Raw genomic sequence first — 16,847 nt, forward strand, 5'->3', positions numbered from 1 at the left:
CTAATTATCTGAAGGCCCATATTGCAATTAACAAATTGTAGCCGTGGAGTTCGCAAGGCGGATACACCTGGAATTAATTCTCAGGATGACACCAGTTTCAAGACATTAATTCCTGAAATTTGCGGAGAAATGAATTGGCGTTCCAGTTAAATTCTTAACAAAATGTCGCTTTATGCATTGAAGCACAAAATTAATGGAACGCTAATGCATTTCTCTGCAATGTTCGGGAATTAATATCTCGAAACTGGTGTCATCCTGAGAATTCCAAGTGTATCCGCCTTGCGAACTCCACGGCTACAATTTGTAAATTGCAATATGGGCCATCAGATAATTAGTTGAAAACTTAATTAGTGACCTTTTGTCAATTAGTCCATTATGCATGTCAATTTTTTGTGCAAGTAATGTCCGCCTCTTCGAGTAGACCAGGTCATTAACCAGAATTGGGCTATCTGCCACAGGCAACCTTAAATAAATTCTGAAAGTGTTCGCTGAAACGCCCTGTATATATATATATATATATATATATCGCGGTAAAACGCTCCCTGCAGATGGTGCCTTTCAACTTCCCCGTGCGTAACAAAATTTTCTAATGGGACCTCGTGGCTCCCCATTTAATGCACCCAGTACGTAAAGTGTATGTATGCATATTGGCGAAAGAATCGTGTAGCATCAACTTTGATATTCTGCATAAACATAGCAAACACAAAGTAAACGCTTTTGGATAACGTGACACGAACAGGGTGTCGATAAATTCAATTCTAATGAGTATCTTGTCTGGAATAAACACTGCAGCGTTGAAGTGGTCACCTTTCTCCAGGGCAGCTTGTAATACCTCACAAGTGGCGGCGGTGGCGTTGGTGGTGGTGTCACTGTAAAACCTTACTGAAAACCTGTCAAAAAATGTCGCAGTTTCGCCCGAAAGGCGAAGCATCGATTGCGACAGCAAATTAGTAGAGAGCTATTCGGAGTAGGGATAGTAGTTTTATCGGCTGCATAAAATTGGACACATTGGCCTACTCACTGAATTGACAATCGTAGTGTCAGCGCGCACAAGCAAACATGAACAGATCGCACTGAATGACCGCAGACGACTGTCAAAACGCTGGCAGCAAGCGCAGCTCCGCGCGGTCTATCGCTTCAACGGAAATTGAGCGGCGAATGCAAAGCGCATACAAAGGTCAGAGCCGTGTGCAGATAAGAGACGGTGCGGGCGACCGGCACCGCCGGGCAAAGTGCAGAGGAGTAGTAGTTGGCAGAGAAGCTGCCCCCCCCCTCCCTCCCGCGCTACCTTCCCGCTTTCATGCGTTCGCGTGGGAGATTGAGTGGCCAGTTCCCCTTGCGCCCGGTTGCAAGATAAGCGTTTGCTGAAATGCAGTACAGCGTCGCCCCGCCTCCCTCCCTCTCGCCCTCCCTCCCATTCACCCACGGCCTTTCTCGCGACGGTCGCGTTTGCATTCCGAAATCATGTGTGGCGCATACCCGCCTTGGGTATGCGCGATGAGCCAGGGAAAGAAGACGGAAGGAAAGAAAGAGAGAAGAAAATATAAAATTCACGTGTGGTGCACACCCGGACTGGTTATGCGTGTATGAGCCAGGGACAACGAAAGAAACAAAGAAGGAAAGAAAGAGAACCCGGCTGCTCCCAGAGAATGGGAGGTGCAAGAAAAGCTGCGCCGGCGCCGGATCACGTGAGGCGCGTGACCAATCAGCGTCGTTTGGTGTGTCGCGGGGAGGGAAAAGGAGGAAAGTGGGTTGGCGCGCGCTCCGCCGGGCTTACCTCGCCTCAGATCAGTTTCCGCGTTCGGATTGGAAGGCTCGAGTGGTGCGTTCTGCCCAGGAGCAGGCTGCGCTTGAGCAATAGCGTTGCGAGCTCTCTCGGGAAAGGGCTCGTTGTTGACCTTCTGATTCTAGCATGAGGTCGTCCGAAGCCTTCGTCCGCGAAGAGCTGCGGACCCCGAGTTGCGGGAGCGTGATGCTGAGGCCAAATGTCCGCGAAGAGGCGCCGACCCTGATTTTAGGGCAAATGAAGCAGAACACCTGCTACAGCGTTGTCTTGCGACAAGCTTCGCTTACCCCAATTTTCACGGCAGGGGAAGCGCTCTGAATTTCTTTCGTGTGCTGCATATCTGCAGCTTGGTATTCAGATATGTTTATCTTAAAGTTGCATGCTGCTCAATATCAAGGGATGATGTTAACGTTACTCGCATTTGGTTCAAGATAATGTTTCTGTTTCACCTTTGCGAGGCATAGGATCGGGCCTAATGGTGAGACTGGTTCGGACCACTCCCAACCTTCTACCAGCGGCAGTACTGCAGAGCGTGGGCAAATTTTACGCGGCTCCGCCGTTCTATTGTGCTATTCATTATATACACGCACAAGGCGAGTATCCGCAGTCACCGTCGGCATCGTCGTGATGTTCCATATTACGTCCAAGTGCAATAAGACCGTGGCCACGCGCCATGTGTTGCTAATGCAAGGGGAAACGTGCGAGCGTGAGCCGAGTTTGACTGCGGCTTAACATCGCACGCACAAGGAAGAAAGGCATGCAGGGCCGCGATTTTGTAGCGATGCCTTATGACTTATTTTAGAATAGTCTTATCATCCACCGCACACGGCCGGCTGATCCCGTTGATAACGAGAGCGGACCGTCGCTCTGACCACTGACAGAACGCGATAAGCGCGAAAAGGCATTATGACATTCAAAGGCATCGCTACAAAATAGCGGCCCAGGATACGCGTCGTCTTCTCGCGTGTGCATGAATGGGGAGAGTGGTCAGATAGATGCGCTGTAGGAGGCGGGGGGGGGGGGGGGGTAAACATGCCAAGTTAGCGCACTTCTACTCCGGCCGAGGCTGCGAGTAGCTCCTCTGAGCGCGGCCGTGCGCGCCTTAACTTGGCGGTAATCTGCGCTGGGTGGAAACTATAGGCAACAGAAGATAGCTGACTGGCTCTTGTGCGCTGTGTTTTAGCGCGTGTAGTTGGCGGTGAAACGAGAGGCCATAGAAAGAGCAGTGCGCTCGCCGCAGCTGCCACTCTTTATCACGTCAGCCTTTTGATAGCAAGTGCGCGTAATCATCGAGTGGGAGGTGTTGATGTTTGCTTGTGCGCGCATGACACCATGCTTCCTAATTTAGTTAGTAAGCGAACATTTACTGTTGTGTACACGACCCAACAAACTACCGTCCTTAATAACTAGAATGGTTGTATATTAATTTGCTATCCCAATCAACGCTTCACCTTTCGAACGAAACTACTTTTCACTACCAAGCCATGCAACAAACCATTTCGCAACGTTGTCTAGTCATTGAGGTGAGCTTATCGTGAAATTTAAAGGGCGAGAACCGTAGACATGGCGATGTGCTAAAACATTCGTACCAAGCTGGCGATGCGCATGTGGTTCTAAGAATACCTGCGAATAACGCGGAAATTTGCTATTGATCAGTAACTACAGTGCCTAAATCTTGCTGCTACTGATAATGTTCAGGACGACTAAACCTGATAATCGTAAAACGTTTGGATGTCTCTTTGCAGGATTTAACGGAAGAGAAAGTGTTCTTCATCACCGCATGTCTCCCGTCTTGCGCTGTGACGCCCGCTGACAACCTCTACGGCGGCGACTGCAACAAGGCAGTGATGAACTTCGCGCCGTTCGCCGAAGCATTCGGCTGTCCCGTGGGCTCAAATATGAACCCGGCGACGAAGTGTACCTTCTATGACTGAATTTCTCACCTTGACGGACTCTTCCTTGCCTCGGCTCTGCTTTTAAAGCATACATACTCTTTTATGTGCTGCGTTGCGTTCAAGTGTAGAGGGTATTTTTCATAGTAAAATTAACGCGGCCATTCAATTCATTTTTTTTTCCAAAACTGTTATTTTAGTTTCTTGATCCTGTCGTTTAGTTTTTCGATTTGCATTCTTCTATATTTTTTAAGCTCTGCGTGGTTGAAGCGTTGAGCTTTTGGAACCGTTCCCGCAGTAATTGTGGACTGGTGTTGAATTTCACAAATGTTCTGGGATCATCGCAGTGATTTTCATTATTGCCATTCTTAGGTGACCACATATGGAGTGCATGCTCTTCTCAGGACAATTTTTTTTCATATTTCGCCGAGCAGAAATTATGAACGTGCCTTTTCAGAGTGCCCTTTAAAAACGTACGGTTAAAGGTCATACTGTATGGTGGATGTCTAACCCATTAATTGCGTTCGTTGCTTGTGCTGTAATGCCACAGCTTGTATGGTTCTGGTAATATTTTTAAGACTTGAATATGCCACTCTTGCCGCCTACGCTCTCGTTAATTATTAATTAGCGACTAATTTCTACGTGTTACAAGCCACCCCATGGTCACCATCACTGACTCCACATGAAGCTCAAGCAAAGACAAATACATCACCATCCACCAGGAGCACTCGGGAGCAATCCACTTCTGCGAAGCAATCGTCCATTTATTTTAAAGCAGATATTGTGACGTCACAGTAAGGGCGGACCTTTATTGAGCCCGAGAGACGACGCGGCGAAGAAGGGCGGAGTTTCCAACCAGCCTTCAGGCTGGTTCGGGACGACACCCTGTTCGTATCACGTTATCCAAAAGCATTTACTTTGTGTTTGCTATGTTTATACAGAATATCAAAGTTGATGCTACACGATTCTTTCGCCAATATGCATACGACAGAGTCCACGCTGATGATGACGCGCCCGCACGCGCGATGAAGATGAGGGGCACACACCTGATGATGATAATGTACAGATAATGAAGAAGTGCACAATAAATGCCCACACTAATTTCCCTAGCGCGAAAGTGGCCATCCTGGTCGCTGCCTAAAGGTACAGGGAATGCCGCGTGAAGAGCTTCGTACGAGAAACGTGCACCACTTCGGTTGAGTGACAACGGCGGTCAGTTGAGGAAACAACAGGGCTCACTCCATAATTAACTGGGGATGTCATTTCCAGGACCGTGTAGGGGCGAATAAACTGACACTTAAACTTCTCGCACAACCCAGGAGTGCGAACTGGTGTCCAGAGCAGTTCATGGCCAGGCTGATAGAATACTACGCGATGATATGCGTCATAATGATCCTTGCGGTCCCGCTGTCTGGCTGCGGCGTTGACGCGGGAACGCTGGCGACAATGGATGAGGCGGGAAACATATTCTTCGCAGGAAGATCGAGATGGACTGACAGGGGCAGAGAAGAAAGAAACGTCGAGAAAGGAACTGGGTGAACGGCCATAAACAAGGTAGAATGACGAGTAACCGGTTGTGCGTTGAACGGCGGTGTTATACGCGAAGGTGACGAATGGCAAAATTGTGTCCCAGTTTCTGTGATCGGGTTGAATATAGGCAGCTATCATGTCAGAGAGCGTACGATGAAACCGCTCAGTCAGGCCGTTGGTCTGAGGGTGATAACTTGACGTAGTTTTGTCAGTGGCGCCAGAGGCTTTGAGCACTTCGCCTACCAGTTGGGAAAGGAATGTCTTTCCGCGGTCGCTCAGAAGGACACGAGGGGCGCCATGGCGCAGGATTATGGATAGAAGAATGAAGGCAGCGACTTCGGAAGCCGATGTTGAACTTACACAAGCTGTTTCGGCATAGCGCGTCAGGTGGTCGACCGCTGTCACTATCCATCGACTACCGGCGGGAGTCATGGGAAGTGGCCCATGAAATCGATGCCAACAACCTCAAATGGTTCCGTAGGACATGAGACTGGTAGTAGTTGCCCGGTAGGAGCTGATGTTGGACGTTTGCGACGCTGACAAATGGCGCAAGAAGCGACGTATCTCGCCACATTGGTAGACAGGCCAGGCCAGTAGAAGCGACTTCTTATGCGGTCGTAAGTTTTCTGGATGCCAAGGTGCCCAGCAGTCAAATCGTCATTAAAGGCCTGAAGGACACGCGCACGAAGGCAACGAGGTAGCACGGGCAAGTTGTCCATCAGGAAGAGTTGTCCATCAGGATGGTGGATATGGCGGTACAGCACGGAGTTTTTTTTTTTCAGCTTAAATTGTGTCAGCTGTCGACGAAGCCGGGCGTTAGGCGGGCGCGAAGCTCCACGAAGGTGGTCTATAATACGGCGACAGTACGAGTCAGCCAGTTGTTGAGACGAAAATGATTCATGGTCGTGCGAAGTGAGATGATCAAGAGTGGCGAAGGACAACACCGCCGTAGAAGAGACGTCATTGAGTGCGTTACGGAGGTGGTGGCGGAACCATTCACGAGTGCGGCAGTAGGAATCGGGCAGCGAGAAAGAGCGTCTGCGTCTTGGTGCTTCTCACCAGACTTGTAGATGATTTCAAAGTCATATTCTTGCAGACGAAGAATCCAGCGACCAAGACGCCCTGACAAGTTCTTGAGTGTGCCAAGCCAGCATAAGGCGTGGTGATCCGTCACGATGGTAAAATGGCGACCGTGAAGATAAGGGCGAAATTTCTGGACGGACCAAGCGACAGCAAGGCACTCCTGCTCAGTGATGGTATAGTTGTTCTCGGCAGGTGTGAGCACGCGGCTGGCATACGCAACGACTCTCTCACGCGAAGAGTTGTCTCGTTGGAGGAGCACAGCACCGATGCCATGGCCGCTAGCATCCGTGTGCAAGAGTGTGGGTACAGTCTCATCAAAATGACACAGGACAGGTTCAGATGTGAGGGCGCCCTTTAGCTGGTCAAAGGCAGATTCACATTCAGGTGACCACACGAAGAGAGCACCAGAATGAAGTGGTGTAAAGGTGCAGCTATAGAGGCGTAATCGCGAATAAATCGGCGAAAATAGGAAGCGATGCCGAGGAAACTGCGTAGGTCCTTGGTCTTTTCTGGACGAGGAAAGTGAAGCACTGCCGAAATCTTGTCAGGATCAGGTCGAATACCACCCTTGCTTACAATATGACCTAGGACCTTGATCATCTTGCTTGTAAAATGACACTTTTTGGTGTTGAGCTGAAGACCAGCGTTTGCTATGCACGTGAGAACATCGTCGAGACATTGCAGGTGCTGTGCAAATCTCGACGAGAAAATAACGATATCATCCAGATAGCATAAGCAGGTCTTCCACTTCCGGCCACACAGAACGGTGTCAATCATGCGCTTAAAAGTTGCGGGAGCAATGCAGAGGCCGAAGGGCATGACGTTGAACTCGTAAAGACCATCTGGGGTATCAAACGCTGTTTTTTCTTTGGCGGCTTCGTGCATCGGAATTTGCCAGTAACCTGAACGCAGATCAAGACTGGAGAAGTACTCGGCACCTTGCAGGGAATCGAGGGCATTGTCAATGCGAGGCATGGGGTACACATCCTTGCGCGTGATCTTGTTGAGCGCTCGGTAATCTACACAGAAACACACGGAGTCATCTTTTTTTCGGACCAAAACAATGGGAGACGACCAAGGGCTAGCAGAGGGGCGAATTATCTCAGGTTGCAGCATGTCGGCGACGTTTTGCTCAAAAATTTTGCGCTCAGCTAGAGACACGCGATACGGCCGGCGACGCACGATGGATCTGCCGTCTGTCTGAATCCGATGCGCTGTGATGGTCGTCTGTCCCAATGTCGAAGAATGGGCGTCAAATGAACCTTCATGCTTCTTCAACAAGGCAAGGTGCTGTTGCGCCTGCGAAGGGGTCAAGTCCGAACTGATTACAGCAGCAAGAGCGGAGGTAGAGGCAGAATGTCCAGCAGGAGGGATTTCAGAGGGAGCAACCTTGAGGGGAACGACAGAGAGAGGCTCTTAATCAGCCACGCAAGCTAAAGTGGTGCCTTTAGGAAGTAGAATTTTCTCAGGTGTTGTGTTCCTTGCTGCGAGAAGCGCAGAATCATTATCAAACCTAACTAGGCCTGAAACAATGGCTATCCCTTTTGTGAGCCAACTAGCACAAGGTAACATTAACACATCGCCATGGTCGATGACGTCGGACGTGATGGTCAGAATTTGCTGAGAGCCTGGAGGTAGCTCGGCATCTTTTGCAGCGAGTAGACGAAGTGGCTGGTACGGTTAATCGCCGAGCGAATAGTCGGTGTCGGTCATATGTACGACACCTTGCCCACAACATATAGGAGCAGAAGCAGAGGCAAGGAAATCCCATCCTAAAATGAGCTGGTGGGAGCAGGGAGACAGCACAGCAAATTGTATGTAGTGGACTATGCCATCGATGAATACACGCACTGTACAAAACGCGGAAGGGGGGATTGTTTTCCCTTGAGCTGCAACAAGCGCGGGTCCATCATAAGGCGTCGTAACTTTCCTGAGACGCCTACACAAATCAGAATGCATAAGAGACAAAGTCGCACCGGTGTCCACCAAAGCTTCAACGTGCACACGTTCAACAAACATGGACATCATATTACAAAGTCGCACTGGAGGAATTCTAGTCCTGTCGGTGAATGCAGTTGTTCCTCCGAAAACTGCATTACTTAGTTTTCCGGGCGGCAGTCAGGTGAATGAGGCAGGTCGAAGCGGTGACGAGGAGCGGCGGAAGGGCGAAGGTGATCAGCGTCTGGTGGTGCGGTAACCATTCGGCGTCTCGGTCGTTGCGGGCGGAGATGGGGAACGGCGCGGAATGGAAGCGTAACGACGGCTTTGATAAGAGGCCCCACCAGAATACGCATCGCGCTCACACAGGTCGTACCCGCGACGCTCATCTTGTTGGCGCTTGCGGCAAAAGCGTGATATATGGCCGCAATAACCACAGTACTAACAGGTAGGACGAGACGGTCGCCAAGGCTATTGGTAAGGGGTTCTCGGTGCGCGGTGAGATAGTGCGGTCAGATGGGGCGATGATTTCTCAAGTGGTAATGAGGGGACATTGGCCGGAGGAGCGACACCAACCTGCGCGTATGTGGGTAGAGGCAACGTTGGACGTACACTAGTTGGAAGCGCGGAAGCAACCTGCGCGTATTTTGGTAAGGTGCGAGGGGCCGGAGGGTCCACATTCGCAGAGCAGGTCATTGACGAAAGTTCCTCTTTGATGACGTCACGCAATGCTGCACCTGAGGGCTGAGCAGGAATCGCCAACGGAGATGACAAGCCAAGTGAGTGCAGTTCTTCGTGTATGATCACCCGGATCATCATACGCAAGTCAGGGTCTGCCGCAGAGCGGTGTTCGCTGAAGTCCGGCTGCAAGCATACGGACTCGAGCTCCGTCGAGGCGCTGGCACGTCAAGACGATGTCAGCGACGGTATCCGGGATCTTGACGGCGAGTGCGTTGAAGGCCACAGTCCCAATACCTTTAAGAATGAGGGGTATCCTGTCTGATTCAGCCATGGCATTATTGACACGGCGACAGAGTGCGAGCACATCCTCGATGTACGATGTGTAGGACTCACCGGAGTGTTGTTTGCGAGCATCAAGAGTTTTCTTCGCAAGGGCGGAGCGAACCGCCGGCGTGCCAAAAACTTGCCAAAGCTGCTGCTTGAAGTTCGTCCAATCGGTGAAATCAATCTCATGGTTGAAAAACCAGGTCTTCGCCACACCGGTCAGGTAGAACGAGACACGGCGGGGATCATCCCACCGATAAGCAGAGCTAACGCGCTCGTAATCATCCAGCCAGTCCTCAGCATCTTCATCGCGAAGACCAGCGAACAGATGGGGATCACGCTGGTGGCCGCTGATGATCCCAGAAGGTGCGGCATGTGGACGCGGGATGGTTAGGGTAGAAGCGCCACGCTGCTCGTCCTGCGACATGCTGACGGACAGTGGGCACAAGCGGCGACCCGAATGAAGCTCCAGGGAGTAGGCCAGGGGCGTAGAGGACGGGGAACCAAGAAGCACCTTCCACCACTTGTGATTTCACAGTAAGGGCGGACCTTTATTGAGCCCGAGAGACGACACGGCGAAGAAGGGCGGCGTAGCACTACGGCTACTCAGCTTTTCATTTGGACCCACTAAGCCACTCAGGATTAACTCGGGAAAACTGTGATTTCGGAATGACTCTTCTGCCATAGCGCTGCAAGACATGGAAATTTTGCCCTTAAATACTAGCCTTTCAATTTCCCAGAAAGATAAAAGCGGCAGCCCATCGTTCATAAGTTACTCGCTCGGCTGTTTTAAAAAGGAATCATTTCTTTGCGAACTTCGCCGGGATTTAATGACCGCGGGAGCTGTGACGTGACTGTTCTCTAACCAAACAGGCCAATCAAACACAGCGGAGGACGCGCGCACCCGACGTCACCACTGCTGGGTTACTTGCTGCCCCACCAGCAGCTAGCGCTCGCCTCCCGCGTCCGCGTGAGTGGTGGGGGCGGCCGTGCGAGCGAAAGGAAAATAAAAGAACCAGAAAAGCGCCAAGACGCACCGCGATTGGTACGATGCGAGTGTCTCGTGTTTGACGGCCTGCTCAGTGGATTGTTTTCCCGCGTAGTCTTCCTTATCGGCGAGGGCGCTGATTGTCAAGTCAACATGCGTGCCGCTCTAAACAGTGGGAGCACACAAACTCGTGTTCCAACTCTTTATGCTTTCACACATAGCTTCGATGTCTGCTGATTACAACTCGTTGGATCAGTCTCATTTGTTTCTCAAGGATGCGGCTAAAACGCAGAAGATAATCTCGATCTTGACATGATGCTTTCGGCCTTTCGGTGGTACACTGAGCGTGTTATTTGTGCGTATTTCTGACTATGTTCATTGAAAAGATGCAGCGAAAGTTTTCGCAAACACGTCGGTGGCAATATTATCCATGGCGAGAAATGGATCCACAAATTACACGATATTATCCTGACGGATTCACGATCCCCACTCATCGGCCTGTAGTGCGTATTATTACCCGCCAGGTAAGCTAAGTTTAATGAAATTCATTTGAATTTCTGATCTGTTCTAAGGTGCAAATATGCTGTCTAGATAGTAACCGACATTAAAATTTAGCAAGCGCTCACGAGAATATTGGCGTTGTAAAAGGCGTCTTTGGACATGTAGTACACTGTGTACACCATCCTATATTCTAGGAACCTTCCTTATCGGGTAGAAAAGGCAACTTGACCGAACGTGTATTAAGTGTTTTTAAAGCAAACGGCGGGGGCGGCATTTTTCATGCAAGATTGCTCAGGATAACTCGTTGCGTTTCTTGGATAATAATGTTAGACAACTTGCGAGATCATGTTTGCTGGGCATAGCAACCGCGAAGCGTCAAGCCTGTTCTTAATTGCCCCTCTAGTCACACTCCAATCTAGCAAAGAGAGCGGTTGCTTCGCCCACCATTATAGCAGCGTTAACTAAATCCTGGTCACAAATGACAGCGAACAACGTTAAAGTATAGTTAGACAGGCATATTTCAGCGGGATTCCGAAGCTTTGTCATTTCATCAGTTTGCGAAAAGTTGTTGCAAATAGTTAAAAAGAGGGACCAGAAAAAAGCCAGATGGGCAAAGCCAGACTGCCTATCTAAGCCCCCGACAAATTAATAAAAATGAAAGGCGCAGCTGGCCGCGAACCTGCCAACTTGTGCTCGGGTGATTTGCGACTTTGATTTGCAGTTATTGCATGTTATTGCATGTTATTGCAGTCGATCAAAGCGCGGGGCTATCACTTCGTCTGCTGCATAACAAGCTATGTTTATATTTCTAACACGTTATTGTGTGCAACCTTGTCCTAAAAACGGTGATATCGGAATGACTTTTGCCATTTCGATAGTACATCTCGTACATCGATAGTAATTCGGGAATGTACCAATTGATGCAATACTGTTATCGCAAATCACGTTTCGCAGGTCATAAAGGCCTCTAAAATTTTTAACCTTTCCACTTGAAACTTAGGACGCAATTTCAAACGGGCTTTTGGGCCGTAAATAATTATTCCACTTGCATGAGATGTCGAGCTCGACACGTAGAATCTATTTCTTCGTGACATTTTTTGAAAGATGTCCTCTTTTAATAGTTATTCGCGAAAGACAACGTTTTACCATCGAAAACGCGCCTGCTTGCCAGGGTGGCGATGTGGGCTTGTTGGTCTGTCATCATGGAATGGTACTTGGAAGCGCAAGAAAACACGGACATGAGAAGAAACGAACACGAAGACAAGCGGTTGTCTTCGTTTCTTCTCGTGTCGTTCCTTTTTTTTTTTTGCGCTTCCAAATACCATTGCATGATGACTGCTTGCAGGGTTAGCTGCTAGTAGCGCTTTTTGTCGATGAACCTGATTCTTGCAGTCGCCACTAGAATATGCTATTCTGTGCTATATTCGTATCGTTATTAGATCGTATAACATAAAAAAGGCATTAACACATGAAAATACGTGTTAACCTACCTATATTTTTGACAGACGTCGCGAAACGCGCTCGCGCTGAATGGTAATATTCAGGAGTGCTCTGATGATCAGAGAACTTGCGCCACCGAGATCACATTCGTAGCTTTGCCCTACCTGTTTTAACACATGCCGAGAAAGGGCTTTCAACGTGCTCAAAGCTGCTTGCACAGGATTTGCGTATGTAAACCCGTTGAACAAATTTTACGTTGAGAAAGTTTTCATTTATAGGCCCCAGGAGGGTGCGTTGTGGAGAAGTAAATATATATTGTCTCCTCCGTTCATTATATACTGTCTCCTCCGGTTGCTCAGTGGCTATGGTGTTGGGCTGCTGAGCACGAGGTCGCGGGATCGAGCGGCCGCATTTTGATGGGGGCGAAATGCGAAAACACCCGTGTACTTAGATTTAGGTGCACGTTAAAGAACCCCAGGTGGTCAAAATTTCCGGAGTCCTCCAGTACGGCATGCCTCATAATCAGAACTGGTTTTGGCCCGTAAAACCCCATAATTTATTTTTTTGCCGTTCTTTGTAGGAACACTTGACATCATTAAAATTGGTCTCAGCACTCCCAAAGAAAGCTTGTGCATGTCCGAAAGTTACGTTAAAATTGGGCCTTTGGCAAACGGTTAACCCAGACGGTACCATATTTCTCCGTAAATAGTGAAGATGGGACAAAAGCGCATAAATAATGTTGCCTTTCGCTTATTTTCATTTCACGCCTACAATTTTACCCGTCACTGCAACTCAGTGGCTATTGCGTTGCACTCCTGAGAACTTTATTTTAATTTTTATTTATTCTGGATTTCTGCGTGCGAAAACGAGTAGATGAATATCAGACATGCCGTAGAGTTATAGACTCCAAATTAATTGTCACTTTATGGGTTTCCATACACTGAACCCAAGTTAAAGCACACAAGCATTTTTGTATGTTGACCCCGTCAAATAGCAGCGGGAGTGGCCGGGATCAAACACGCGATCAAAACCAGCAAGCAATAAGCAATCCTGGCGGGTGCTACAGAGCACTAAGTAACAAGTCAGGTACCGTCCAGGGCAGCCGCATTCTGATGAAGCCTCAATATATGAGTGCTCGTGCACTGAGGTTGGGTGCACGTAAAAGAATCCCAGGTGATGAAAAGGTAATGCGCAGTCCAGCACTACAGCGTGTCCTACTTGTGAGATGGTGGTTGCCATAATAAATCCCCAGAATTCATATATTTGAATAGAAAGGTCACAGTTGTTAACACAAAAGAACTGACATTGAGGTCAGGACTAGCACTCGAGTACACCGATAAGCCTTCCGCCGGGTGAAAGCGCACTTTTTCGTCATGCAATCACACGCAGTCTGCTCTTCGTGAGCATAGCGAACATGAACTATTTGTGCGCTCCCAGTGGTAAGACGACGCTTGTCGCTAGCAGCTTTCAAATTGTTTAGGCTAGCAAACATGAACTGTTTGTGCACTCCCCCGGTAAGACGACGCTTGTCGGTAACAGCTTTCAAAATGTTTAGGCTAGCAAACAAGAACTATTTGCGCGCTCCCCAGGTGAGACGATACTTGTCGGTAACAGCTTTGAAAATGGTTAGGCTGCGTATTTCACTTCCTCCTTGAGTTCCGCGGTACAATTTCGTCCCCTTGGGCAAGACTTGCACCATAAAAAGCGTTCCTCATCGCGAACACTCAGCATTCGCCCGGGTCAGAGGTTGGTCACCGAAGGTATGTATTGCAAGTCCCTTTGTTCGTTTCCAAAATTTTCTTGGTGTTATAGAACTGCCTGATTTCTTCGGCATCCTCTCGCACGTAAATATTATAATGTTTTCCATCCTGATATTCCTTTCTTCTTTTTTCTAGTTTCACCTACCCCTCACTGTAGCGGTGAGTGATTAAATGCGAGCCGGCTGAATTATTATTGTATTGAAATTTGTAGATGACCACTTTCAGTTTTGGAATCCTAGTTAGGCTCTCAACCATCAACATCTTTTTAGTCGGCACACAATGCGTCGAGTGCAGGTCACTAGTGGAGTTTAATAAATTACATCGCGCTAAGGAAGACGGTGGCGCAGCAAAGACGTAGTAAATGCAGTCTTCTCTTCTTCGCTGTTGGCTCTTCCTCAACGGCGCGATACAAATAGCAATGTATGAAAAAAAAAAATTATTTGGTTTTACGTGTCATAGCCACGATGTGACTGTGAGGCACTTCGTACCGGAGGACTACGGAATGATTTTGACGACCTGGGATATTTTCAAGTGACCCCAATGCCGGGACGCGGGTATTTTTGCATTTCGTCCCCGTCGATATTGCTGCTGCCGCGGCCGGGATCGGAGCCCACGACTTCGTGCTGAGCAGCGCAACACCCTAGCCACTAAATCACCGAGGCGGGTAAATTGTGAAGTGTCCACTAACTAGCTTAGTAGTGTGCGTTGTTTTGTAGATAAACAAAACTTCCCAGTTAGCAATTCTTTCATTGCAGTCCAGCCTACTAGTACACACATGTGTAGCTCTTTGACCTGAAACGTTTGTTGTTTGTTATTTAAATGCAAATTTCTCGATGCTGAGAGTGCAATCATGAAAGAACTATATAATCATAACTAAAATAAACTTTGTAACATTTTTTCGCTTTCATTGTATAGTAAAGACTTTTCACAAAAAAGAAGGCTCCTACTCAAAGGTCATAGATTACGAGCTTAAATATACAGCTGTGTGCGTTCTCCAGACAAAAACATTACAGATACTGCAACGAATATTACTTATCTTGCAGACAGAAACCGCCATGAAGGTTTACGCAGTCTTGGTGCTCCTCGTCGCTGCTTGTGTATGCGGTAAGCATATGGGTACTTAACTAATTTTTAAATTGAGTGCCAGCTACAGGACAGTTAAGAGGGTTATATCGCGTTTACATAGCATGTATCTCACATAAACTTTGCACCGAACAGACTAAATTATGCAAGTGGAGGTCTACTAGTTACGGAAGAAAAATCGTACAAGACTAATTAAGGAAGTACTATTGGCCCAGGAGACTCTGGTGAAGCTAGTTATAACAAAAATAAAGGTCACAAATAAGGCCACGGCCATTGACACAACTGAAAATCTATGTGCAGGTGAAGCGTTCAAAAACCCCAACGTTCTTTGTGTGAAATGAAATATAGGAAGGCATACGCCATTCTACAGTTCTGTCTTTTTCGTATTATGCAGAGATAAGTTACATATCAATTAGGAGTACGTTTACAAACCACCAAATATTATGCATGATGATTTTATTAGCTGTTCTTCCAGATTCCTCTAACATTACGCCTACAATGCGCTTGACACTCATTTCATAACTAAACTGTACCTTTTTTAGTAATCTTTGTCACATACCTTGCGCATTAAAATATTTCAATACTTTTTTACCGCTTTATTACAATATTCAAATTATTGGAACACCAAGTTTCCATAAACGTTTTTGTTTTGTCACACGGTATGTACAATCTACCACGTCAACATCATTTCTCTTCATGAATGCTTAGAAGCTTTGATTCAAGATCAATCAGAATGCAAGAAGTGTTGCTATTTCATATGAATGCTACATAGACTTTTTAAATTTGTTACTTGTTTACCTCATGCTTATATGATACAATAAATTTCAGATTTGGCGAAAATGTAATCTGTACTGTCCGTTTTTTTTTCAGATGCCTTGTACTTACCCCTCTACTCAAGAGGGTAAGTACAGTTTTGTCCGTGTAACTTTTGAAGAATATGTGTGCCGGATAATGGGAGTCACTTAAGCATGTGTGTAATTCTAATGAATTTAATTATTTTGATGAATTTCAATTCAGTTGGTACAATGGTGCCTGGTGCTTGCAGTGTATATTTTAGGCGGCTTGCACTGAGTGCTTGGGGCGCTGTGGCTGCTTGGTTAATCGTAAGACATTTCTTGTTCTCACGAAAACAGTTTCGATATCCCTAGGTTCAACACATTCCGCCTGTGAATAAACGTGAATAATTATAGATCGTTTTTTTTCAAGTACTTTCATGTTCGGTAGTATGTCTGCGTTTCTACGGAAGACATTGGCTATGTTTTGGATAATGTTTCTCGAGGCCACGTACAGTGTCAAAATTGTTTTTTATTAGATTTGTCAATTGAGTAGGTAGCCCACCTTCGAATTATGACAGAGATGAGTTTACATGAAACTACCTTTTTCCACAAGTGATAAGCCACACGTCCTCACTTCAAAATTGGGAGCATGTTTCCTCATTCCAATTCTTCTATACAAGATCTTTCATTTATTGCGTTAGACGGTGAAGTTGATACAATACGATCGCATACACCTTTAGTTGTGATATTTTTTTTATGCCTGCTTAAGTATTTCCATACACCACGGTATTCTAGCTGCCTTTTGGTTATATAAGTAACATTTCCTGCATTTACGTAGGTGTGTACTTATGGACAACCATGACAGCATAATGTCAGCACAATTTACCCATGACAGCACAGCTCCATGACACAATGAGAGTGAGAATTGACAAGACGCCAACTCTATCCACTTTAATGGCCACTTCGTGTCATCTAACAAAGTGAAACCATATGGTTCACTACAGACAAATATCCATGGATTGTAAGGGACGTTTTGTTAGAAGAAACGTCGTACAAATTTTAGAG

At 47.3% G+C, this 16,847-nt stretch overlaps 1 protein-coding gene across 1 annotated transcript in view; it reads left to right on the forward strand.

Moving 5' to 3' along the window:
* Nucleotides 1-3,827, forward strand: part of LOC125946873 (endothelin-converting enzyme 2-like) — a 45,953-nt gene extending 42,126 nt beyond the window's left edge. The window contains exon 4 of the mRNA XM_049670992.1: nt 3,532-3,827. Within this exon, the coding sequence (XP_049526949.1) occupies nt 3,532-3,720 (189 nt within the window). The 3' untranslated portion in view covers nt 3,721-3,827. The remainder of the gene's footprint in view (nt 1-3,531) is intronic.
* Nucleotides 3,828-16,847: the final 13,020 nt, after the last annotated feature.

The sequence above is a fragment of the Dermacentor silvarum genome, chromosome 7 (assembly GCF_013339745.2).
Source record: "Dermacentor silvarum isolate Dsil-2018 chromosome 7, BIME_Dsil_1.4, whole genome shotgun sequence".
Classification (NCBI taxonomy): domain Eukaryota; kingdom Metazoa; phylum Arthropoda; class Arachnida; order Ixodida; family Ixodidae; genus Dermacentor; species Dermacentor silvarum.